The sequence below is a fragment of the Vitis riparia genome, chromosome 17 (assembly GCF_004353265.1).
Source record: "Vitis riparia cultivar Riparia Gloire de Montpellier isolate 1030 chromosome 17, EGFV_Vit.rip_1.0, whole genome shotgun sequence".
In the NCBI taxonomy this organism is placed as follows: domain Eukaryota; kingdom Viridiplantae; phylum Streptophyta; class Magnoliopsida; order Vitales; family Vitaceae; genus Vitis; species Vitis riparia.
Window position 1 is genome coordinate 3,260,922 of NC_048447.1, and position 23,068 is coordinate 3,283,989.

General features: G+C 37.5%; 1 protein-coding gene across 2 annotated transcripts in view; it reads right to left on the reverse strand.

Moving 5' to 3' along the window:
- The window catches only part of LOC117905096 (putative 3,4-dihydroxy-2-butanone kinase), a 100,808-nt gene that overhangs the window by 13,278 nt on the left and 64,462 nt on the right, over nucleotides 1-23,068 (reverse strand). Inside the window, exons 13-20 of one of the 2 annotated variants that reach the window (XM_034817999.1) lie at nucleotides 20,368-20,432; nucleotides 7,188-7,331; nucleotides 7,049-7,092; nucleotides 5,775-5,858; nucleotides 5,620-5,693; nucleotides 5,438-5,550; nucleotides 5,259-5,354; nucleotides 904-947 (exon numbers count right to left, since the gene is read on the reverse strand). In XM_034817999.1, coding sequence (XP_034673890.1) covers nucleotides 904-947; nucleotides 5,259-5,354; nucleotides 5,438-5,550; nucleotides 5,620-5,693; nucleotides 5,775-5,858; nucleotides 7,049-7,092; nucleotides 7,188-7,331; nucleotides 20,368-20,432 — 664 coding nt within the window. The remainder of the gene's footprint in view (nucleotides 1-903; nucleotides 948-5,258; nucleotides 5,355-5,437; nucleotides 5,551-5,619; nucleotides 5,694-5,774; nucleotides 5,859-7,048; nucleotides 7,093-7,187; nucleotides 7,332-20,367; nucleotides 20,433-23,068) is intronic. The other variant, XM_034817998.1, reaches the window with a different exon arrangement.

Genomic DNA, 23,068 nt, shown 5'->3' on the forward strand with positions numbered 1-23,068 from the left:
GGAAATCAATCTTAAACAAAATAGTAAAGCAAATAAACTTAAAATAGGAAACTAATGATGAACTTAAAATAGAAACTAATGATGAACTTAAAATAAAAACTAATGATGATCATGTGTTGCATCAATCCCCTCCACTTGAAGAAAACTCGTTCTCGAGTTTTGTGGTTGCAAAGAAAACTCATTTGGGGAAAAGTATTCAAAGATATCAGTGATGTTTTCATCCTCATTAGTGATGTTTTTGTCTCTAGTGCTATCATCTTCAATTTCTTCCATAGACATGCTTTTACTTTCATTTATTTTTATAACATACTCTATGTCATGTGTTCGTGTAGCCAACTCTTCGAAGGTGTGGGATCGTATCCCTTGGAGAATGTACAAAAGACCCTAATGCATGCCTTGTATGCACATCTCCATAGCTAACACCTCATATAACCTATCCTTATAGTCAAGGTTTAAGGAACGCCAACGATTAACGTAGTCAACAACCGACTTGTCTTTCACTTGCTTGGTATTGGTTAACTCAATCATACTTACAGTTTGTCAAGTGTTATAGAGGTAATTGAGGAATTCACACTCCATTTGGTCCTAATTGTCAATGCACTTGGGTGTAAGGTCAATATACCAATCAAAGGCATTCCCTTGAAGGGATTGAACAAATTGTTTGACCAAGAGGTCACACTCTATACCTACTTGGCTACAAGTTTCGACGAAATGGCCAACATCTTGCTTCAGATTTCCCTTTGTTACTAGTCATGGGGCCCGAAGAGGTACTACTTGTTGCTTGAGTAATGACAATCTTGTCATCACCCTTTTTGACATGCGTAGCTTGAGTTTTTTTAGATGTCATCATCTTAATAATGATCAATTTTTTAGCGAAAGAAATGAGAGGCAAAGATGTCCCACCAAGCGTGCCTGAAATTTGTACGTGCACAAATTTCGTAAAGGTCCTGCAATGTAAGCAAAACAATAAGAAAAATAATGCGAAACAATTTTTTTTATTAAAATTAATAAATTATAGGGTACAATCTTCATGGTAATATTATTCTACAAAAAAACAAATTCCTCTTATTCTTTCACCTTGATCACAATTTGGGAGACAACAAAAATGTTTTCTTGATTTCAAAGATCAATCGAGGGCCACAAGTACCTTGTTCCCAAATGAACTCGATGAATGGCAAAGATTGCGTATGTAGATGACGAAGATGTTTTCTTTATTTTCAAAGTTGATCGAAGGCCTATAGTGGCTTATTCCTAAATAACTTTGTCAAAAAGGCAAAGAACACATATGTAGTTCTTCTACAATTTCTTGAACTTATAAGGAGATTTTGTGAAGCCTTTTCTTCTTCATGAAGTCTTGTTTCTCATGTGGAGTCATTTTTATCAATTTGAAGAAGTCCCCTCATTGAAGGAAATCCCCTAATTGAAGGAAGTCACCCCTATTTATAAGTGAAATTAGGGAAGTAAATTTTGGAATTCCCCAAGATTTAGTTACTTAATTCAAAGAATTTGGTTCCTTGATTTTAGCAACTTGTCTTTTTCATTAAGAAAATTTGTCAACAAAAGAATATTTATTTATTTTTTTTAGTCTCTTTTGATTTTAGTGGGAATATTTATTTTCTTTGGAAATTTGTCAATGAGAGTATTTATTTATTTTTAATTCTCTTTTGACACAACAATTGAAAGATTCGATTTTATTTTCAAAACTAAATTTTGTAGTCTTCCAAATTTCACCACTTGTCACTTTTTTAATATATGTCACGTAGCAAATGTGTGTAAGACCTATATCATTTGTCGATCCTAAATTTTGTTGAATTGGGTGGCCACATTTTTTTTTAAGACCAATTTAGTGAGAGTTTATTTCACTAAAAATTTTGATGTCTACACCTCCGTCTCAAATAAATTAACTTGAGCATTTAATTGATAAAATTCCTCTGTGTATTCGTTCACAGTACAGTTGACCCGTAGATAATTTTGATATTGTTGGTACAAAAATTGTTCATAATCCAGAGGGAGAAATCGCCTTTGTAACAACTGTTTCATCTTGGGCCAAGTACAAACACGTTGTTTTCCTTGCCGTTGACGATTATATTGAAGTTGTTCCCACCATGCAAAAGCTCCACCTTTCAACTTATACGCCAGAAGCTTTACTTGATTTTCTTCTGAAGTATTCAAATAGTCGAAAAAGTTTTCGACGATATGGACCAATCGAGAAAATCTTCAATGTGTAATCGGTTGTTGAAACTCGGTAAATCCATCTTCATCTTAAATTTTTTGTTATTTTGACCCTAATAATTAGCTTGATAATTGAAAAGGGAAATCATCTTCTTCTCCAAATGAATAATCCAGCCTCCATTGCTGCCTTTGTTGAATATTCCTTCACTATGGAAGTCGAAAATCATCACCATCTTGAAAAGGTGGAAAAAAACTCATCTTGCTCATCAAAAACCCTTGCAGCCACTCGTGGAAGGCCACCACCAGCTTTGAACTCACCATTGCCGCCAATCGAAACCCCTCACTAAAGGGAGTTGTCGTCACACTGCCTAGGAGCTCCTCAATTTCGACACTCATACACCCATAATGGAAGGGGCTCACGAAAATCGCAATTCACGACTAGACTCGCGCGAATCGCATCTCCGCCGTTGATTCTTGACCAGATTTGTGGCCGGCATCAATCATCATAGCCACCCTCCTATAGGTCACCACACTGGTCTGGTAGTCACTCCATGGGTCCATGTTTCCCTTCGATAGTCAACACAGCCATCATCTACGTGAGGTTGCAAAGAGTTTCATCGATCCCGTTGAGCCATTGCTCAATTTTTTCGAACCGTTGTTCATTTCCCACTAGAACCATTGTCAACCATCAGATTGAAGTAAAAATCCTTACTCTAATACCAATTTTGGTGCAACGGAAGGTTTGTTTCAAAACAAAATGAAAAAACACTCAAAAACAAACACAAAGATCACAATAGGATCTGAAAATTAGAGAATAATTCTAATAAATTATATTGAACTGATTCTAACAATTACAATAAGCCTTTAAAGAATGTTTGCAATGCTAAAGGAAATAACTAAAATAGGAAACTAAAAATAATTGGAAACTAGGGAAACTAGGATATCAATCTTAAAACAAAATAGTAAAGCAAATAAACTTAAAATAGGAAACTAATGATGAACTTCAACTTAAAATAGAAACTAATGATGATCATGTGTTGTCACTAAAGAAAGCATTATATTTCAACTTTGTGGTTTATGCTTTGAGCAGATGAGGAAAACAATTTGCATCATCATGAAAAGACAAGAAAACTAGTCCTCATCTCCCCACTTCTATTTCTTAAAGTAATATTTTCCTTTTTCCCACATCTCCCCACTTCTATTTCTTAAAGAAATCTTTTCCTTTTCCCACTTCTATTGAAGTCTTCCACTTTTAATTTGCTAGAATAGTTTATGAAGTGTCCATTGGTTAGTGATTAGTAGGAAGATCAATTACCAACAGTTGTCCTGTATTTCAGTTGTCTCTCATCAAACAACATGGATGATCACATGATTAGCAGCCTTACACCTTCCTTTTAAGTCTTCTGTCAAATTTTCTTTCTAGCCAGGTAAATGGAGATTTTTTTTTTCTCTGAATTTGAGGAAGATATTAAATCAGGAAGCCAACCAGTTAAAAGAGGACTAATTCTGCTTCTGGATTCGTGGAGATCATATTCCCACTTGAAATCATTTCCTTGTGACCAGTTGTTGGGGTTTGATGGTCTTATTCTTGCTTCTTTTTTTTCTCCTTTCATTTAAATTTTAATTATTTTTTTTTTCAACTTGGAAGGATTCCTCATATATTTCTCTACCTGAAATGATGTAGAACAACCCAGGGGCAGTTGTCTACAATCAAACACGGTGGGCATTCACTAATTTAGAATTTAAGAAGATGAACAAGGAACTGTTAGGACAGCAGGGAAAAGAAAATAAAAACAGGAAAAAAATGAAGAGATAGAAAAACCTAGAGTTTTCACTAAGGGCCTGTAAGAGTCTCAGCTAGAAGAGACAATGGGCTCTCACCATTGGAAGTTACAAGGTATGCTGAAGTTTTGGTATAATGTATCATTCATTCATTCATTCATTAATCTCTTGGTTATATCAAATTGTCTTACTTATAAGCTTTAGAAAACCCAGAAGGCTTAATGAACTATAAAAAAAAAAGAAACCTATAATTTATCATAGGCCTTTGGAAGATTGGAAGCAAATGAGCCAACATCTAAAATCAACGATGGTTGACCCAACTTGCAGTACGGCCCCCTCCCTACTCTGGAACCATGCTTTATTTTCCTCAAAAAATTAGGTTTCAACACAGTTCAAATTTGATTATGGCCCAATATGTTACTTGGGCTCCCTTTGTCTAAATGGGCTCGCCTCCCTATTGCTAAGACAGAGGGTCCGGAGTTTATTGCATGATTTGAGCTCCCACCAAATTGGGCCTTGTATATTAAAGGAGAACTGGGCCTGCTTTCTCTTAAACCTTTTCCTCAACTAAGTGGGCTGCTATCCTCGTCTGCTGGGCCTCTCATCCCCTGAGAATGGGTTGTCCTCTTTTTTAAGCCACCATTTGGCTTTTATATTTGAATTTGAAATTGAAAAGAGAGGAAATGAGGGAACGTTGTTTCTTATCTTCTCCCTGGTGCTGCCACATGTTCGCAACACCTGATGTTGCCTTGAGAAGAAGCCACCTCCGGCTAAATCAAAACCACAGATGGAAAGGAAAGCCTCTTAGTTCGATTCATCCTTACCTAAATTTTCCAAGCACTTGTTGACCATCTCCTTAATGTTATGTTATGCTATGGCCTCCCCTCACTAATACCACCATCTCACTTTTGAAGCCAAACTACTCTTTCAATGGAGTCCACAAAGAACAACCCTTTAAAGGCCCAAAAAGGGACTGTAGACGCCATTCCCCTCGTACCCAACATTCTTGATAACTCTTCCCACTAAAGGCTGAAAAAGGGGTTATAGGCATCAATTATCTTTGTTTCTCATCAGAAAAAGAAAATAAAAATGAAATAAAGAAGAAAAATTATGGAAATTGTTTCCAACTTTGTTGTGCAGCATGGAAAGATGAATATGCGTCACCATAGCTGTAGCAATTCAAAGGAAACTTGCACATGTGGTTTTCATCAAAGAAATGAAATTCACACAACAATAGGAAAAATTAAAACCATAGAGTTAATAATGCAAAAGAAAAAAGAGAAAAGGATAAATTAGAATTTTACTTGTGCTTGCATGTGTTTGGTGGACTCAGCCCCAGCCAATGCTGCTTCGGATGAAAGAACAAAAGCAGTGACAGGGTCATCTTCAGCATCTAACCTCTGTTGAGATAGATGCATCAATAGCTGGATATGAAGCCATATCAACTAAAAGAATGCAAAACAAGGTGACCATTTATGATGACCTCTTGAAGAACGGTTAATGCTGGAATAAGAGCATCCAACATTGTGCGATAGCCTGCAATAGCCCCTCCATATTTACTGACAGCAGCAATGGAAGCTTCAAGTGCATCTTTCCCTGAACCATTAGTCATTAAATCAAGTCGTATTGAGACTGAAAATTATCACATTAAGATCATTATCTCACATTGTTTTGCTGTAACAACTGTTTTGGTGTTGCCTTTTAGCTGTGCATATGCCGCCTTACAGAATATATCATATCTGTTCCAAAGAGAGATGTGAGATTATGACTAATGCAACTTGAATGGACCTAGCTTGAAGAAGGAAGACAAAACACAATACATGATCCCACTCGTTCCGCCCATAGCTCTTCTGATAGAAGATCCAATTTCATTTACTGTTTCTGGAGGGTCATTCAGAGGATAACTGACAGGAAACAATTTTCCATCAATAAAAAGTTAATATGAAATTGCAAACATTCGGAACCAATGGAAAAAGTTCATTTTGCATCATTCTATAAGAGTTAAAAACTTCAGAACACAATTCAGAAATTCAAAAGCATCCATTTCATATTCACAACATTGGAATGAGCACAATTGAATAATATGAAAATTTCTAAGCCACCAGGCAAGTTTGAATGGTATAGCTATCAGAAACAAAGTGGAGGAGGGCCTTTCCACTCTAGCCAAAGGGCCCAAACAAATTTGGAAATAAGAAAAAAGGAAAAACAAAAATAGAAACAGCTCTATTGCATAGAAAACAGAAGAGAGACATAGAACAACAAGAAATAGCCTTTTTAAAAACTTCAAAGCAACTGCACCAATTAGGCTAGGAAATTCTCTTTGGAACTTCTGCATCTCGGAGATGAGATACATTGCAGGAAACTTAAAACACAGATTCATTTTGTGAATTTAAAAAAAAAAATAGAAAAAATATTCAATTTTTAAACCTCTTCAGGACATGTCAAGCACATGGCCACCCATGTCAAAACAGACATGACTCCTTTTTGAATTGCACATGGTACCAAGGAAGCAACATAGGATGAAATAAAATTATACAAATGACCTAAAATATTTATTAAGCACTATATTGTATGGACTCAGGTGCTGCTATGTGTCTAGGCATTTCAGCCTTCATGCCTGCAAATTTAGGCCACAGAACTTAGGTAAAAAATATCTGTAATAATAGGTATGAATACCTGGGCATGACAATAGTAAAAGAAAAACCTACTGGAAATCATCAAAGCAAAATAGGAGTATCTGACAAGGATCTCACACCCACACCCAAACCATGTCTACATTAGTCTGATGGCTGAAGATGGAGAGTCCAAGTATCATAGGTCAAACACAATAGCACTGTGTTTGGCACTACCCCTCTAAGACACTGGCACTTTCTCAAAGTGTTTTAAATACAAATCAAATCAAATGTGACCACATCCATCAACTATCCTCAAATTTCAGCCTACCACTCTGAATAATCCATTGAACAGTACATTATAATATGCCTACAATATGCACGTACTGTTAAAGATTTACTAGAAACCAGAACTACGATGTCATATATTTTCTTAATAAAACAAAGAACAACAATATAAAACAACTGAGAAGGAAACTTACAATTTTTTCATGTCCTCCAAAATAGCTGTTGCACCTCTAAACATCTGCAATCATAAAAGGAATCATATCCAGTATGTCAATGATGTGCACCAAGAAGTGCAGTGCATGGCAGATGAAAATAGGGTTAGAGAGGACTCACGGTAGACCCACAGTCGCCATCACCTGCTTTGCTATCCCATTCATTTAACCAGTCCTTAAGATTGATAACTGAGTTTGCTGCTGCTTCAATAGCCACCTCAAGAATACAGCCTTGTTCATTCAGCAGTTGAGGCCGGCTTAGTGACTGAACAAAAGAAGACATGGTGGTCAGGTTTTGAAAAGGTAATAGTAAAATAGGAAAAATGTTAGAAGAGAGAAGTGAATTTTGGGGGGGGGGGGGGGGGGGGAGAGGAGGGGAGATGTTGTAGCACCAACACACCATTTTTATACTACAGCTCATCACACCATTTGTCATTGTGCTCCATATTCAGCACAAGAATAACTTAGACTATGGAAGGGTTGTCAGCCAATATACACTAAGCAGTCTTGAAAATCTTCTGCTTATTGGAAATAATTTAAAAACCATTATTCAAATATGAAGAAAAACATTATGAACAAGATGCTCTAACCGTCATCAAGAGCTATCACTGTTTGACATCTCTTGGTCTTATCAAAACTCTCATGTGTTAACATATATATATTATTGTGCATTATATTTATTATTCAGTTATAATTGCTTCTTTCAAAAAGAGTCCATACAACCATACAAAGAAACACTTCCTTCAAGGCCCAAGAACCAGCCTCCATTTGAAGATTTCTTGGAAGGTTCAGAGCCTTCTAGCAATCAAACACAAGTATCCTACATTAGAATCTACAATGAACTATCTATACCTGATGCAGCAAGAGGAACCAGAGTGTGTAGCATTCACCTTAGACTAATGAATGCCCCCTTCATTTCAGGATCCATTCACTTACAAAGTCTGGATTATTTACATCAGCATGTGCCCATAGCCTCATAAGAGTAATTTCTCCTGGTAACTTAATCCATTATTTATACCCTTCCATTTAGAACATCAAAAGTACAAATTTAATAGTCACATTACACAAATATTCAATAATGGCCAATGGCTTCTACTGATTGAACAAGATTCACAACAATACCAATCTAATGAAGCCATAATTCTGAATTATTTGGGATCTGTCACATGACTTCTCCACTGCCAATTCAGCTCTGTCTAGATTCCGCATTGGACTAATTAAGACAACTGTGTCTTTTCTCATCACCTTGACCAAGTTCCCTTTAGTCTTTTCCCTTATCCTTGCAGCAACTTCAACCTGAATAAAAAACCCTCCAGAATAGCACATCCATTGATCTCCATTGCAAATGCTCAAACCATCTTAAGCAATTCTTCATGTTAGCCTCAGTTGAAGAGAAGTAGTGCAAGCTGCACAACTGAGGAAGATAACAAAATCTAAAAGCAAACCAAAAACAAAAACTAATAGCAACCTAGAGAGGCAAAAAATCACCAACTAAAGAGACCCTTTTTTTTTGGCTTGAAGGTCCACCACTTGATTGGCTAAGGAATTAAGCAAAAAGCACACCTCAACTCCATGAGCTGCTTTGCTTCTTAGCCACAACAATAGAATCCCTCAACTACAAGATTGGATGGAAAGCCCCAAAGCTTTGGCCTACAGAAGGCCCTCTAGAAGAGCCAGAATCTCAGACTTAACAGTGACACCTTCACCTAAACTTTTAGTGTATGCTTTTATCATTATACCCAATAATGTGTAAGCACTCCCCCAATTCAAAGTTGCCCTGACATGCCCAAAGAACATTCATCAAAGTTCAACTTAACATAAACCTTTAGGTGGCGAGCTACATGAAAATCCAACCTCTTAAACCTGCATACAAGTTTCCAATCTAATAAAAAACACTCAAAGAAGTACATGTGAAGGCTTCATTAGCATAGGGTGGAAGAACAGTGAAACCAGTCCCAAAATGCTGTAGTATCTTCCCAACATCCTAAAAGATTCTCACATTTCTTTCCTGCCATATAATCCAAAATCAAATAGGGACTAGCAATACTTAACAAAACTCTTTTTTCTTTTCTTTTAATAAGTAAGCAGAAAATATTATAGATAGTAAGAAAGGCTGAAACTGGCCAACATACACCAAGAGTAGACAAAGGGAGCCAAGAGGGAAGAACAAAGAAAAAGAAAGGCAAAGAACAAAATCACTTGCCCACAACTACTTAGCTCCTAGTCAATATACAAAATCGATCAAAGACATAGGAATTCCTTCTAAATGAATCCTAACATGGTGCCGTAAGGAAGACAAAAGAGCAGATTTAAGCGCTTGATATGAAGTTTCCACGTCTTCAAAAGCCCTTCAATTTCGTTCACACTAAATGACCTACAAAAGGACAAAGGGGCAGCTAGCCAAGCTTTGTTCCATTTTTTTCCTACTTGAACCCCACTCCAGTTTAGCAACATCAATCTAACCGAAGAATGCATCACCCACTGCAACCCAAATAAGGAAAACATCAGCTGCCACAAATAACCAATTGTAACACAATGTAGAAGCAAGTGGTCAATGGACTCCTCCTCCCTTTAACATAGAAAGCTTTTCTTTACCAAAGAAATCCCCCTTATTTTCAAGCAATCTAAAGTCATGGTTCTTCCCCATGATAACTCCCATGCAAAAAATTAAAATCTCGTTGGAACCCATGGTTTCCTGATCACTCTAATTGTCTCCTCTTTCTACCACTGGTATTGTTCCTACAAATGTAGCTCCTGATAAAGGTGTACTACTTTGTCTACTTGATTGTGGGTCCTGAGGTGTTATGTTCATCATCATTTCTTCTATTGTTTCATCCTTAAAATAAATGTCTATACAGTCTTGTCCTTTATGCAATATATCATTTTATGCTTCTAAATGTTGAACCACCAATTTTCCTAAAAGCCCAACCTTGTTGGATTTGGAATCATAATATATAATATACTCTCTAACACCCTCCCTCACATGTAGCCTCCTTTTTTGGGATCACACGTAGGTGAGTTAATAAATTGGGGAAATAAACATATGATGGTGAGGTTCGAACACCTGACCTACTACCAAAACGAGGCTATGATACCATGAAAGTAGTGAAGGAAAAAATATTTCTTCTCTTCTTTTTATTATGAGTCTATGCAGGGTATTTAAAATAGAAAAGAGTTGTCAAAAAATTAAAAAATGAGGAAAGAATATGCCTAGCCTAATTACAGATTTGATAGCCAAATTCCAGACCCAATTTGTATCAATTAAACATCTATCTAACAGATATCTAACAACTATATAGATAGTTGTCACATGTACAACTATACAAGAGTACTTATACAAAAGAAATGTGTGTAACTAGGCCCATATTCAGCCATAAATCTTCCAACACTCCACCTCAAGTGAGTGCAAAGATATTTTGCATTTGAAACTTGTTTAACATTTGATGAAATGTCAAATTAGGGAGACCTTTGGTCAATATTTCAACCAATTGTTTTAATGAAGATATATAAGGCATGAACACTTGGCTAGTCTCCAATTTTTCTTTAATGAAATGTCAATCAATTTCTACATGTTTCATATAATCATGATGGGCCAGGTTGTGAACTATATTAATAGCTTCCTTCAACTTCTGCACTTGATTAAGCAACAATGGGTTGTTTCTTACTTCTCCAAGTGATGAGATTACCCCCTAGAAACATAGAATATTGAGTTGTTGACCTTCTATCTACTATAGATCCTACTCAATCTACATCAATGTAGGCTTCCAACCTTAAGTCACCATTTCTTTGAAACATAACTCCTTTACCCAGGGTAGCCTTCAGGTATTTGATAATTTTGTATACAGCTTCTAAGTGGGATTTGAGTGAAGCATGCATAAATTGACTGATTGTAGTTACGGCATAAGCAATATTTGGCCTTGTGTGTGATAGATAGTTCAATTTTCCCACCATTCATTGATAAGTGCTTTAATCTACTGAACCTTCTTCGATTTTCTCCCCTAGCTTGTGGTTTACCTTGATAGGAGTCTCAACTGGTTTACATCCTATTGTACCTATTTCATTTAGCCAATTTTGCATATATTTTTGTTGCAAGATTAAAATCCCTTGTTTAGATTGAGCAAGTTCTATACCCAAGAAATATTGTTTACTTCCCAAATCTTTAATTTCAAGCTTGTTTGCCAAGTTCTCCCGTTGATCATCTCCAGTGACTATAATGTCATCCACATAGAAAATTAAAGAAATTACCTTCTTTTGGGGTGAATGCTTTATAAACAAGGTGTGCTCACCTAGATGTTGGAGGTACCCTCTTTTTACCATGGATTTTGCAAACCTCCCAAACCATGCATGTAGGGACTATTTGAGTCCACAAAGAGATTTCTAAATCTACACACTTTCATCATCAATACTTTGTGAACATATCCAGGTGGGACATCCATGTACAAATCATTTTCTAGATCGCCATGAAAGAAGGTATTCTTTACATCAAATTGTTGCAGTGGTCAGTCTAGAATAGTTGCTAAAGACAATGGAATCCTGATGGTGTTCATCTTTGCTACTAGTGCAAATGTATCTCGGTAATCCACTTCATATATTTGAGTGTACCTCTTAGCAACCAATCTTACTTGGTATCGTTCAATGACCCCATTACTATGTATTTGATGGTGTAGATCCATTTACATCCAATTGTTTTCTTCCCCTTGGGTAAGTCTACAATTTCCTGTCTTATTTTTTTTTTCAAGGCTCGCATCTCATCATCCATGGCCTCCTTCTACTATTTCATGTACAATGTTTCATAAACTATTGTAGGAATTTTATGGGTTGATATTTTGGAAATAAAAGCACGATATTGTGGTGGTGACAGTCTCTCAAATGACACAAAGTGAGAGATTGGATTTTGAGTGCATGACCGAGTTCCCGTCCTAAGAGCAATGGGCAAATCCAAATCATTGTTAATATTAACATCATGATTACATTCTCATTACCTAATACCAAGTCAAATTTATAACCTGTGGAATGACAAAGAGCTATTTTTTCCTAGAATACACCTTCATATTAAGCATGTTGGACCTCAAGTTCTTAGTTTTCATAGGAATGGGAGAGGTTTGCATTTTTTAATTTTGAGCAGGTGTTTTTTCTAGAGAATGGTTTGATGGAAGTATGGTTTGGGACTCTTTTGTATTGAAATTGTTTGGGGACATTGGTGGGACCTAGTTTAGATCAGGAAGACTAGGAACAATTTGGTTTTGAGCAACATTCAGATTACTACTCTCATTCCCATAGTTATAAAATAACTTATCTTCCTCACTATTACGATTCTCCCTCGAAGATACATGTTCCCAAAATAAGGTTGATGTTCAACACAAGCTACATCCATGGTAACATGTGTGTTTTCTAATGAGTGGATGATAGCACTTATATCTTTTTGTGTGGAAGAATAAACTAGAAATATACATTGAAGAGACATAGGATCAAATTTACGTCTCAAATGGTTATGAATGTGGACATATGAGGCGCAACCAAATATCTTTGGTGGAAGGTTCTCAACTCCCTGAAAATTTGGAAATAAAGTGGTAAGCTTTTATATAGGAGATATGAAACCAAGAATTCAGGATGGTAGATTGTTCATCAAATAGGCAGTTGTTAATATGGCATCTCCTCAATAGTGCTTCAGAACTTTCATTTGGAATAGAAGTGATCAAGCCGCTTCTAATAAGTGTCAGTTTTTTCTCTCAACAACCCCATTTTGTTGGGGTGTATCCACACATGATGAGTGATATACAATCCCTTCATTTTCTAGGTATTTTATCATCGTTTGGTTGAAATATTGCCTATCATTGTCAGATTGAAGAGTAAATATTTTTGCCCCAAATTGAGTAGAAACAAGTTCATGGAAAATAAGAAAAGTGCATGTAACCTCTAATATATATTTCATAAGGTAAACCTAAATAATACTAGTGCACTCATCAATAAATGTAACAAACCATCTAGCACCTAAAATATTTGGGATACGAGAAGGACCCCAAACATCTATGTAATCAAACTAAATGTTGAAATAATTTTTGGACTTCTTAGGGGAAATAAAACACAACAATGTTGTGCAAGTTCACAAGCATCACAATGAAAGCTACCAAAATTTCTATTTTCAAGCAAAGAAGGGAATAACTTCTTTCACAAAGGAAAAGGAAGATGGCCTAAACGTCCATGCCAAAGACATATTTTTCCACTATTTGGGAAGAAGTAGAAACTAAACCTTGAGGCTCTACAATGCCATCCCTTTGGTGGTATCCAGCCAGTACAACCCCTCTTTCATTTCAACATGCCCAATCATCTTCCCAGTTGCCAAGTCCTGAAGGATGCAGCCAGTGGATGTAAACATCACAATACAATTCAGATCCTTAGTGAGTTTTTCAATGGACAACAAATTGTAAGATAAATTTGGGACATGGAGAATTGATTTTAGGGTTAAAGAAGGATTTATTTTATTGATCTTGGTCTTTGGCCTGCAATAGCAGAGAAAGATCCATCTGCCACTTTTATATTTTGTTTTCCCGAACAAGTAGAATATGTTGAGAAAAAATTTGAATAACTTGTCATACGTTCAAAAGCACCTGAATTAATGATCCAAGTGTTGGAATGATTTTCAAAAGAGCCATTTCAGGTATAGCTATTACCTGGGGGGGCCATGGAACAAGTATCTGTAACCTGAGTGGAGTTCAGACCCACATTATCCCACTGATTCAGTAATTTTCTCAGCTTTTCCAGTTCAACATTGCTAAAAAATGTTGTTTTTGAATTGTTCTCCATGATCTCCTCTTGATGATCTTGCCTAGGCTTGCTCATTGGCCTCCTCCTTTTCCACAACCTCTTTGCTGAGTTACGAATGCAGATATAGGAAAGATAGGACAAGGTAATGAAGAATTTCTGAATTCCTTTATTGATACTTTAGGTACACACCATACACATATATATACACAAATGACTGAATAAGAAAAAATCAATCTAGCTTGATTCTCTCCTAAAATTAGGAAACTGAATCATCCTAAATGATCTCTCCTTTTTTATTCCTAAAATACTTTCCTAAATTAAAAACCCTAACTTTGAATGCCAAATTTCAACACTCCCCCTCAAGCTGGAGAATATATATCATATAATCTCAGCTTGCAAGTTAAGTCTTCAAAGTTAGGCCTAGGTAAAGCTTTGGTGAGGATGTCTGCGGTTTGGTGCTTGGTAGAAACATAGTTCAATCTAATCGTCTCACTAGTCACCTTCTCTGTGATGAAGTGTCTGTCAATCTCAACGTGCTTGGTCCTGTCATGATGCACGAGGTTCTTTGCTATGCTTATAGCTGCCTGATTATCACACATCATCAGAATTGGAAATGAACTCGTTTGCCCCAGTTCACCAAGAACCCTTTTTATCCAAATCCCTTCACAGATTCCCTGTGCAAGAGCTCTGTACTCAGCTTCTGCACTACTTCTGACTACAACTGATTGCTTCTTACTCCTCCAGGTAACAAGATTTCCCCAGACAAAAGAACAATATCCAGAAGTGGACCGCCTGTCAATGATGTTTCCTGCCCAATCCGCATTTGAGTATACTTCAGTGTCACGGTTCTCTGTCTTTCTGAAGAATAGACCTTTCCCTGGTGTCATTTTTAAATATCTAAGAATCCTGTAGACTGCTTCCATGTGTTCCTCAGTGGGGCTGTGCATGAATTGACTTACAGCACTCACTGCAAAGCCAATATCTGGCCGAGTGTGTGAGAGATAAATCAAGCGCCCGACGAGCCGCTGATATCTCCCCCTATCTACCGGTGTACTTTCTTTCTCGATACCAAGTTTCTTCTGACTATCCATAGGAGTATCAATTGGTTTGCATCCAAGCATACCGGTCTCCTTAAGAAGATCGAGTATGTATTTTCTTTGAGAGACTACAATTCCCTTCCTTGATCTAGCCACTTCCATACCAAGGAAATATTTCAAATTTCCAAGGTCTTTAACTTCAAACTCCTCTGACAAATACTTCTTCAAATTCTGTAATTCCTCCATATCATTCCCAGATAGAATGATATCATCAACATAGACTATCAATATGGTCATTTTCCCGGCATGAGACTTCTTGATAAATAGAGTATGATCAGCCTGACCTTGTTTGTAACCCAGCTTCAGGACTGCTTTTGTGAATCTATCAAACCAGGCTCGGGGAGATTGTTTAAGGCCGTACAAGGATTTTTGGAGTTTGCAAATCTGATTCTTTGCCATACTTCCTTCGAAACCAGGTGGTATTTCCATGTAGACTTCCTCTTCTAGGTCACCATTTAGAAACGCATTTTTTATGTCCAGTTGTTGCAAGCACCAATCTTGATTGACAGCCAATGAGAGAAGAATCCTGATAGTGTTCAGTTTTGCAACAGGAGCAAAAGTCTCCTGATAGTCTATCCCATAGGATTGTGTAAACCCTCTAGCTACCAAACGAGCCTTGAATCTCTCGACTGATTCATCTGCTTTGTATTTTATGGTGAAAATCCACTTGCACCCCACGGGCCTCTTCCCAACCGGCAAATCTGTGATAGTCCACGTCCCATTCTTCTCAAGTGCATCAATCTCATCTTGTACTGCCTTCTTCCATTCTGAAATTTTAATGCCTCTTGTATTGTGTTGGGAACCTGAGTATCATCAAGAGAAGTAGCAAATGCTTTGTAAGATGGTGATAGCCCTTCATATGTAACATAATTCCCAATTGGGTGATCTGTACATCTCCTAACACCCTTCCTCAATGCAATCGGCAGAGTAGAATCATCAATGCTGGGAATTAACACCTCTCCAGCCCTATCCTCACCTATGTTCTCTTCAGGAAGACTTGAATTGGAGTCAATATATTGGCCACATGTTGACTGTGATCCGTGCTCTAATTCCTGTCTTTTCCTCCTCCTGATGTAAACTTGTAAGTTCTCATTAGCAAGTTGTGGAGCTATAGGTTGAATAGGCATGGGAGACTGGATGGTCACAGGAGATGGCTGGACTGATGACGGTATGGGTGTGGACAACTCAGTGGGCGCGAATTGAAAAGGATTTGGTGACTCTGAGTGAAAAGAAGGTACACTCTCAAGAAGAGACTCCCAAACTTGATGTTCATTCATGCTCTCCCCCTGAACATGAGATTTGGGATAGAAGAAGACATGTTCAAAGAAAGAGACGTCCATGGTGGTGTAAAATCTTTTGTTGGTTGGAGAATAGCATTTGTACCCTTTTTGGGTTGGAGAATACCCTAGGAAAATGCACTTATTCGCTCGAGGAGCAAATTTGCTACGATTTTGAGGATACACATGAACGAATGCCGTGCAACCAAATACTTTGAGTGGTAAATCAGAAGAGGCTGCACGGGTGTGAGGAAATTGTTTTAAGAAAAGTTGACGTGCGGATTGAAAGATAAGCACTCTGGATGGCATACGGTTAATCAAATAAGTAGCTGTGAGAATAGCTTCCCCCCAGAAATAGTTTGGAACATTAGAGGAAAACATAAGGCACCGGGCAACCTCCAAGAGATGTCTATTCTTGCGTTCAGCCACCCCATTTTGTTGTGGGGTGTCAACGCAAGAACTTATGTGGATAATGCCGTGATTTTGAAGATAAGTACTGAGACTACTAGTAAAGTATTCCTTTGCATTATCTGACTTGAGGACTTGAATTTTGGAATTGAATTGATTTTGAACCATAAGATGGAAGGTTTGAAAAATGTGCCCGACCTCTGACTTTTCTTTCATAAGGAAAACCCATGTTACCCGTGTATGATCATCAACGAATGTCACAAACCATCGAGTGCCAGAAATATTTTTTATCCAGGAGGGACCCCACACATCACTATGTACTAGAGAGAAAACAGTCGAAGGTTTGTATGGGATTTGAGGATAGACTGTTCGAGTATGCTTTGCAAACTGACAAATTTCACAGTGATAAGATGCTAGATTTTTATTGATAAATAATTTGGGAAACAATTTTGCAAGGTAAACAAAGCTAGGATGACCAAGGCGATAGTGTAACATTATAATCTCACTATCTTTATTGACCTTAGAATTTGACACAGAATTGAAAGACTCTAACATACTCTGAGACTGTACGCAACTTGCTTGAGAGACTTGGTTTGAGAATTGGCCACATGAGAGGAGGTAGAGCCCGGAACACAGTTCAGCACTGCCAATCATCTTCCCCGATTTCAAGTCCTGAAAAACACACAAGTTTGGATAAAATTTAGTAACACATTGGAGATCACGGGCCAATTTGCTAATGGACAAAAGATTACAATCCAAGTTTGGAACATGGAGAACAGAGTCAAGATATAAGTCTTTAGTAAGTTTTATAGAACCTGTCCCGGCAATTTTTGACTTTGAACCATCAGCAATATGGACGGATGAATGACCATTACTTGGCTTGTAATTTTGAAGAATGGTAGCATCTCCTGTCATGTGATCAGAAGCACCTGTGTCCACTATCCACGACTTCATTCCTCCTCGATTAGCAGTGAAGGCTACACCGGTAGTACTGCCACTGCCAACTTGGCTTAATAGTTTCTGTAGCATCTCCATCTGCTCTTTGTTGAATGGACTCGGCTCGAGAACAGATGTGCTCTCAGAGTTGGCAGCCACGTGTGCTCTGCCATCTCTGTCAGACCGTGGCTTTGGTTTCCAATCAGCCGGTTTGCCATGAAACTTCCAGCAAGTCTCCTTATAATGGCCTGGTTTCTTACAATAATCACACCAAGGCCTATCCCGTTTCTGACGATCTCCACCACTACTATTAAATGACCGAGCCGCAAGGGCAGAGGCATCCAATGTTGGGGCAGGTTGCTCTTTGGATCCCATCATCACTTTCTTTCTACTTTCTTCACGCCTAACCTCTGAAAAAGCCTCCCTGAGACTTGGCAGGGGTTTAATGCCCATGATTCGGCCTCTAACATCATCCAATTCCCTGTTTAGTCCTAGGAAAAACTTGAACAGTCTCTTTTGTTCCACAATTTTCCTGTATGTTGCTGCATCATCAGGACATTTCCATGAGTGAGTCTCGAATAAGTCAAGGTGCTGTCAATACCTTGTGAGTGTGTTGTAATACTGAGTAACTGTCTGCTCTCCTTGGCGGAAGTCATGTAGGGCTGATTCAACCTGAAAAAGTTCTGAAATATTTTTAGAACTTGAGTAAGTTTCTTTGGCTGCATCCCATATGTCCTTTGCAGTCCTAAACAGCAAGAAATTTTCACCTATGTCATTGTTCATGGAATTGATAAGCCATGACATGATCATGCTGTTTTCAATCTTCCACTTCCTGAAACCCGGTTCTGTAGTTTCTGGCATGACTGCTTCTCCAGTGAGGTACTCATCCTTTCCTTTACCGCAAATGAACAGCAACACAGATTGTGACCACTGTAAGTAGTTATGGCCATTTAATTTGTGTCCTGTGATGAGAATAGGAGAGGAATCACTGCCACTAAGGTTTGGAATTTCAGATCTGCCTCCTAATTCTGGTGACGTGACGCTGGATACTTGTGATGATGTCATTCCGTATTTCGTCATGGACCGGAAAGGTAGAAGAACACTTCCCAAGGCACGTGCAGGGATTGGAGTTGAGGAAAAATAGCCGGAGGACGTCGGAAAAGCTGATCGGAGGGCTCGCGGAGGCAAAAAGACCCCAAAAGAGGCACGTGCAGGGCTTGGATGGCAGAAACAGGTACGTAGGGTGGCTGGTCGGCGTCAGGTGAGCTTGGAGTAGGAAGCGCGTCGCCGGAAAGTGGCTCACGCGCCCTCACGCGCCGGCGCGTGAGATGCAGTCGCCGGCCGGAAAAACGCGCGTGGGCGGCGCGTGGATGGTTTTCTGGCTCCGGTGTTTTTGGAAAAGTTGTAGATCTCCTCTAGACGCTCCTTACGGTGTGAAAAAAAACCGTCGCCGGAAAAGTTCGCCGGAAAAGTTCGCCGGAAAAGTTCGCCGGCGGTGAATGTTTTTCTGACGACGATTCGACCGACCGGAAAGCGTTTTCTCCCTTGGCTCTGAGAACAGGGACTGATGACCGGAATGAGAGATGGTCGGATTGAGAGATGGCCAGAGAGATTTGGCCGGAATGAATGATGGCCTGAATAAGAGATGGCCAGAAGGGATTAGGGTTTCAGAAAACTGGCTCTGATACCATGAAGAATTTTTGAATTCCTTTATTGATACTTTAGGTACACACCATACACATATATATACACAAATGACTGAATAAGAAAAAATCAATCTAGCTTGATTCTCTCCTAAAATTAGGAAACTGAATCATCCTAAATGATCTCTCCTTTTTTATTCCTAAAATACTTTCCTAAATTAAAAACCCTAACTTTGAATGCCAAATTTCAACAGTAATGTTTCACAATGGCAATTTAGGCCAAAAAGGAATGACGTTATGGGTATGAAAGATTACAAGAGAAAGGAAAATATTTGGCAATGAAGGCCACTGAAAACAGAAAGGGTTTTTGCACAATGAAGGCCACAAAAAGACAGAATACAAGTCAATCACTGACTTATTCTGATACTATATTAAACTACCAATTTTCTTAAAATCTTAAGCTTGTAGGATTTAGGTTCATGATGTATATCATACTCTCCAACACTAAGTGTTCTACAGCCTCTTTTTGTAAATGTCCATTTTTAGTTTTGAGTTCTTCTAAGATAACATTCCATCTATCATCAATCAATTTTAACATATCTTCACTGGTAAATGAATCCATCATAAATGTTTCTCCAGTCTCTAATTCTGAATCCAAGTCATTATCTATACTATTTTCTATTGAATCTTGTTTATAAAAAGCAAATCATATACTAATACTTCCATCATTGTTCAAATTCAACTATTTTTTGGTACTAATATGGGGTATCCCATAGCTTTGGTAAAAAGAATTAAACTCTGATCTTTCAATAAGTACCAAGTTGCCACAGATAAAGCTTTGAGAACATAAGGAAAAAAATGAAAATAAAATATAAGTTCCAGAACATCTGGGTTAAAAGAATGCAATATTTCTTCAATCATCACTATAGGATACCCCCTCACATTTTGATAATATCATATTTTCCAATCAGTCATCAAATGTTTAATACGTAATATGGATTTAAAATGAAGGCGCCATCTTATTTTAGCAGGCTTTAACCTCATGAAACTACTATTTTATACAACAAAAGCTAGTATGATTTTAAATTCAAAGCAAGTAAATAACTTCTCATAGAATAAACTTGTTTTTCCGTGACAAAATCCATTAGAAGGTGATAAGAAATTTGAAGACATACCTCATCACTCTTTGTTGAACGACAAGGTGGCATTGGAACAGGAATCTTGGCAGCTGGGCGATTACCTGCAATTAACAATAATCCCCGAATCCAGGAAAAGTGAAATGCATGTTCAACCTTGTAGAGAATATTGATTAGGATCAAATTTGTTATGTTAGTTTTATTAATATTATTTTTAAAATTTTAAAATAAAGTTGTAGGTGACTAGGAAAGTTTATCTCTGAAGTTTCAATTCCTATTTTCTAGGGATATTGCTTAGCCTAGATTCTATCCGGTTGTTAGGTTTTTCTCTATAAATGTATCGGTTGTTCATTTAAATAAATTAAGATAGTTATTTCATTTATTTTCTAATCTCTATTTACATGGTATCAGAATTGTACCCCTAGTCTAAGAGTTTAATGGCTAAAACAATCATGGTTGGGACAAGCATATTGCAAGGAGGAGACAACGCGTCTCTCCAAATCACAGCCCACAAGTTGAACAACAAAAATTACTTGCAATGGTCGTAGTGGGTCAAATTGGTTATTCGAGAGTGAGGAAAATTCAGACACTTGACTAGATCAACCAAAGGAGAATGATCCTACTTTTTAAGGATGGGATGTAGAAAATTGAATAGTAATTGTGTGGCTGATTAATTTTATGGAGACTAAAATTGGCCAAACATACCTTTTTTTGCGAACTGCAAAGGATGTTAGGGAAGCTATAAAAATGAATTACTCAAATTTGGGGAATTCTACACAAGTATTTGAGATCAAATCAAAGCTATGGGATATAAAACAAGGTAGTCAATCTGTGACTCAATACTATAATGCATTGAAGAACTTATGGCAAGAGCTTGATTTATTTTAGGATAGCCAACTATACAAAATAATAGACAATTATACAGAATAATGTACTGTTGTATAAAGCACAACTACACAATCAATTATGGTTATATACACAGTTGTACACAATTATACACAACTATACATCACAATTGTATATGTTAACTCTCCCCCTCAAGTTGGTGCATAGATATTGCACACGTCCAACTTGGATAATAATGCATAGAATGGACCACTAGTAACAGCATGAGTCATCATATCCGCCAATTGATTTGCACTCTTGATGTAGGGAAACTTTATCATGATAGAATCTAGGTTATCCTTGATGTAGTCCCTGTCAAGTTCCATATGCTTAGTTTGATCATCTTGTACCATATTATTAGCAATCTCAATAGTTGTTGCATCATCACAAAAGAGCACCATAGGTTTCCTAGGACTAAACCCAAGCTAGCTTAGGGGAATTCTTAGCCAAGTAAGTTCCATAGTCGTATGATGGAACACACAATATTTAATTTCTATACTAGATAACGAGACCACATTTTGTTTCTTACTCCTCCGGATCACCAAATTCCCTCCTACAAATGACACATACCCTGAAGTAGACTTTCTATCCAATATGGGATCCAATAAAGTTAGAGTCAGCCCTCAACATCTAGATATCCATGTTTGGAGAACATAATGCCTTTGCCTAGAGAATACTTTAGATAGGTCAAGATACGATTTACTTCATTCATATGTCAATCACTTGAATTATGCATTAATTAACTTAAAACACTAACTACATATGACAAGTCAAGTCTAATGTGGGTCAAATAGATTAATTTTCCCACTAGTCCTTGATATATTTCTTTGTTCATTGGAATCTGATCAGGGCAAATGAACAAGCTATGATTTATCTCAATTGGAGTATCTATAGGTTCGCAAGCAGAGTTACGAGTTTCAACCAAGACATCTAATGTATACTTCCGTAATGAGAGGAAGCGTCCTTGCTTGGACCGAGACATCTTAGTGCCCAAGAAGTATTTTAGAGCACCCAAGTCCATTTCAAATTCCTTGACCAAATAGCTCTGAAGCTTCTCTATTTTTGTAAAATCACTACCTATAACAATCGTGTCATCAACATAAACAATAAGCAAAGTAATGTCATCACCATCTCTCTTATAAAACAAAGTGTGATATGTCATCGCTTGCTTAAAACCATACTCCATCGACTAACTCAACCTATCAAACCATGCCCTTGATGACTGCTTCAATCCATACAAAGCTTTTTTAGTTTGCATACCTTGCTTCTTTTTGGTGTAAACCCTAAAGGGGGATCATGTACACCTCCTCTAACAAATCACCATGGAGAAAGGCATTCTTTACATCAAACTATCTTCATGGCCAATTCAGATTGACCCTAAGAGAGAGTATGACTCTTAACCGTGTTCATCTTGGCCACATGGGCACAAGTCCCTTGATAGTCAATTCCGTAAGTCTAGGTATATCCCTTAGCAACCAATCTAACTTTGTATCTACAATTGTCCCATCTAACTTCTACTTTACTAAAAACACTCACTTACATCCCACTATCTTCTTTTCCTAAGGGAGCTCAACCATCTCCCAAGTAGACTTCTTCTAAAGAGTGTTCATCTCTTCTACCATAACAAACTTTCACTTAGATAGGTGATGACTAGAAATAGACACAAAGGATAACTGAAGAGCAAAAGCAAGGTGAGTCGTATATAGGTGATGATAAAGGACAAAATCAGAAATGGGATAGACAACATTTTTTTTTTATTGGAAATGACACAAAGAAATATTGATAGATAAAAAGAAGTACAAAAAGAAGGATGAGGAATCCTCCCGCCATAGAAAGCTAAACTACAGTAAATTAC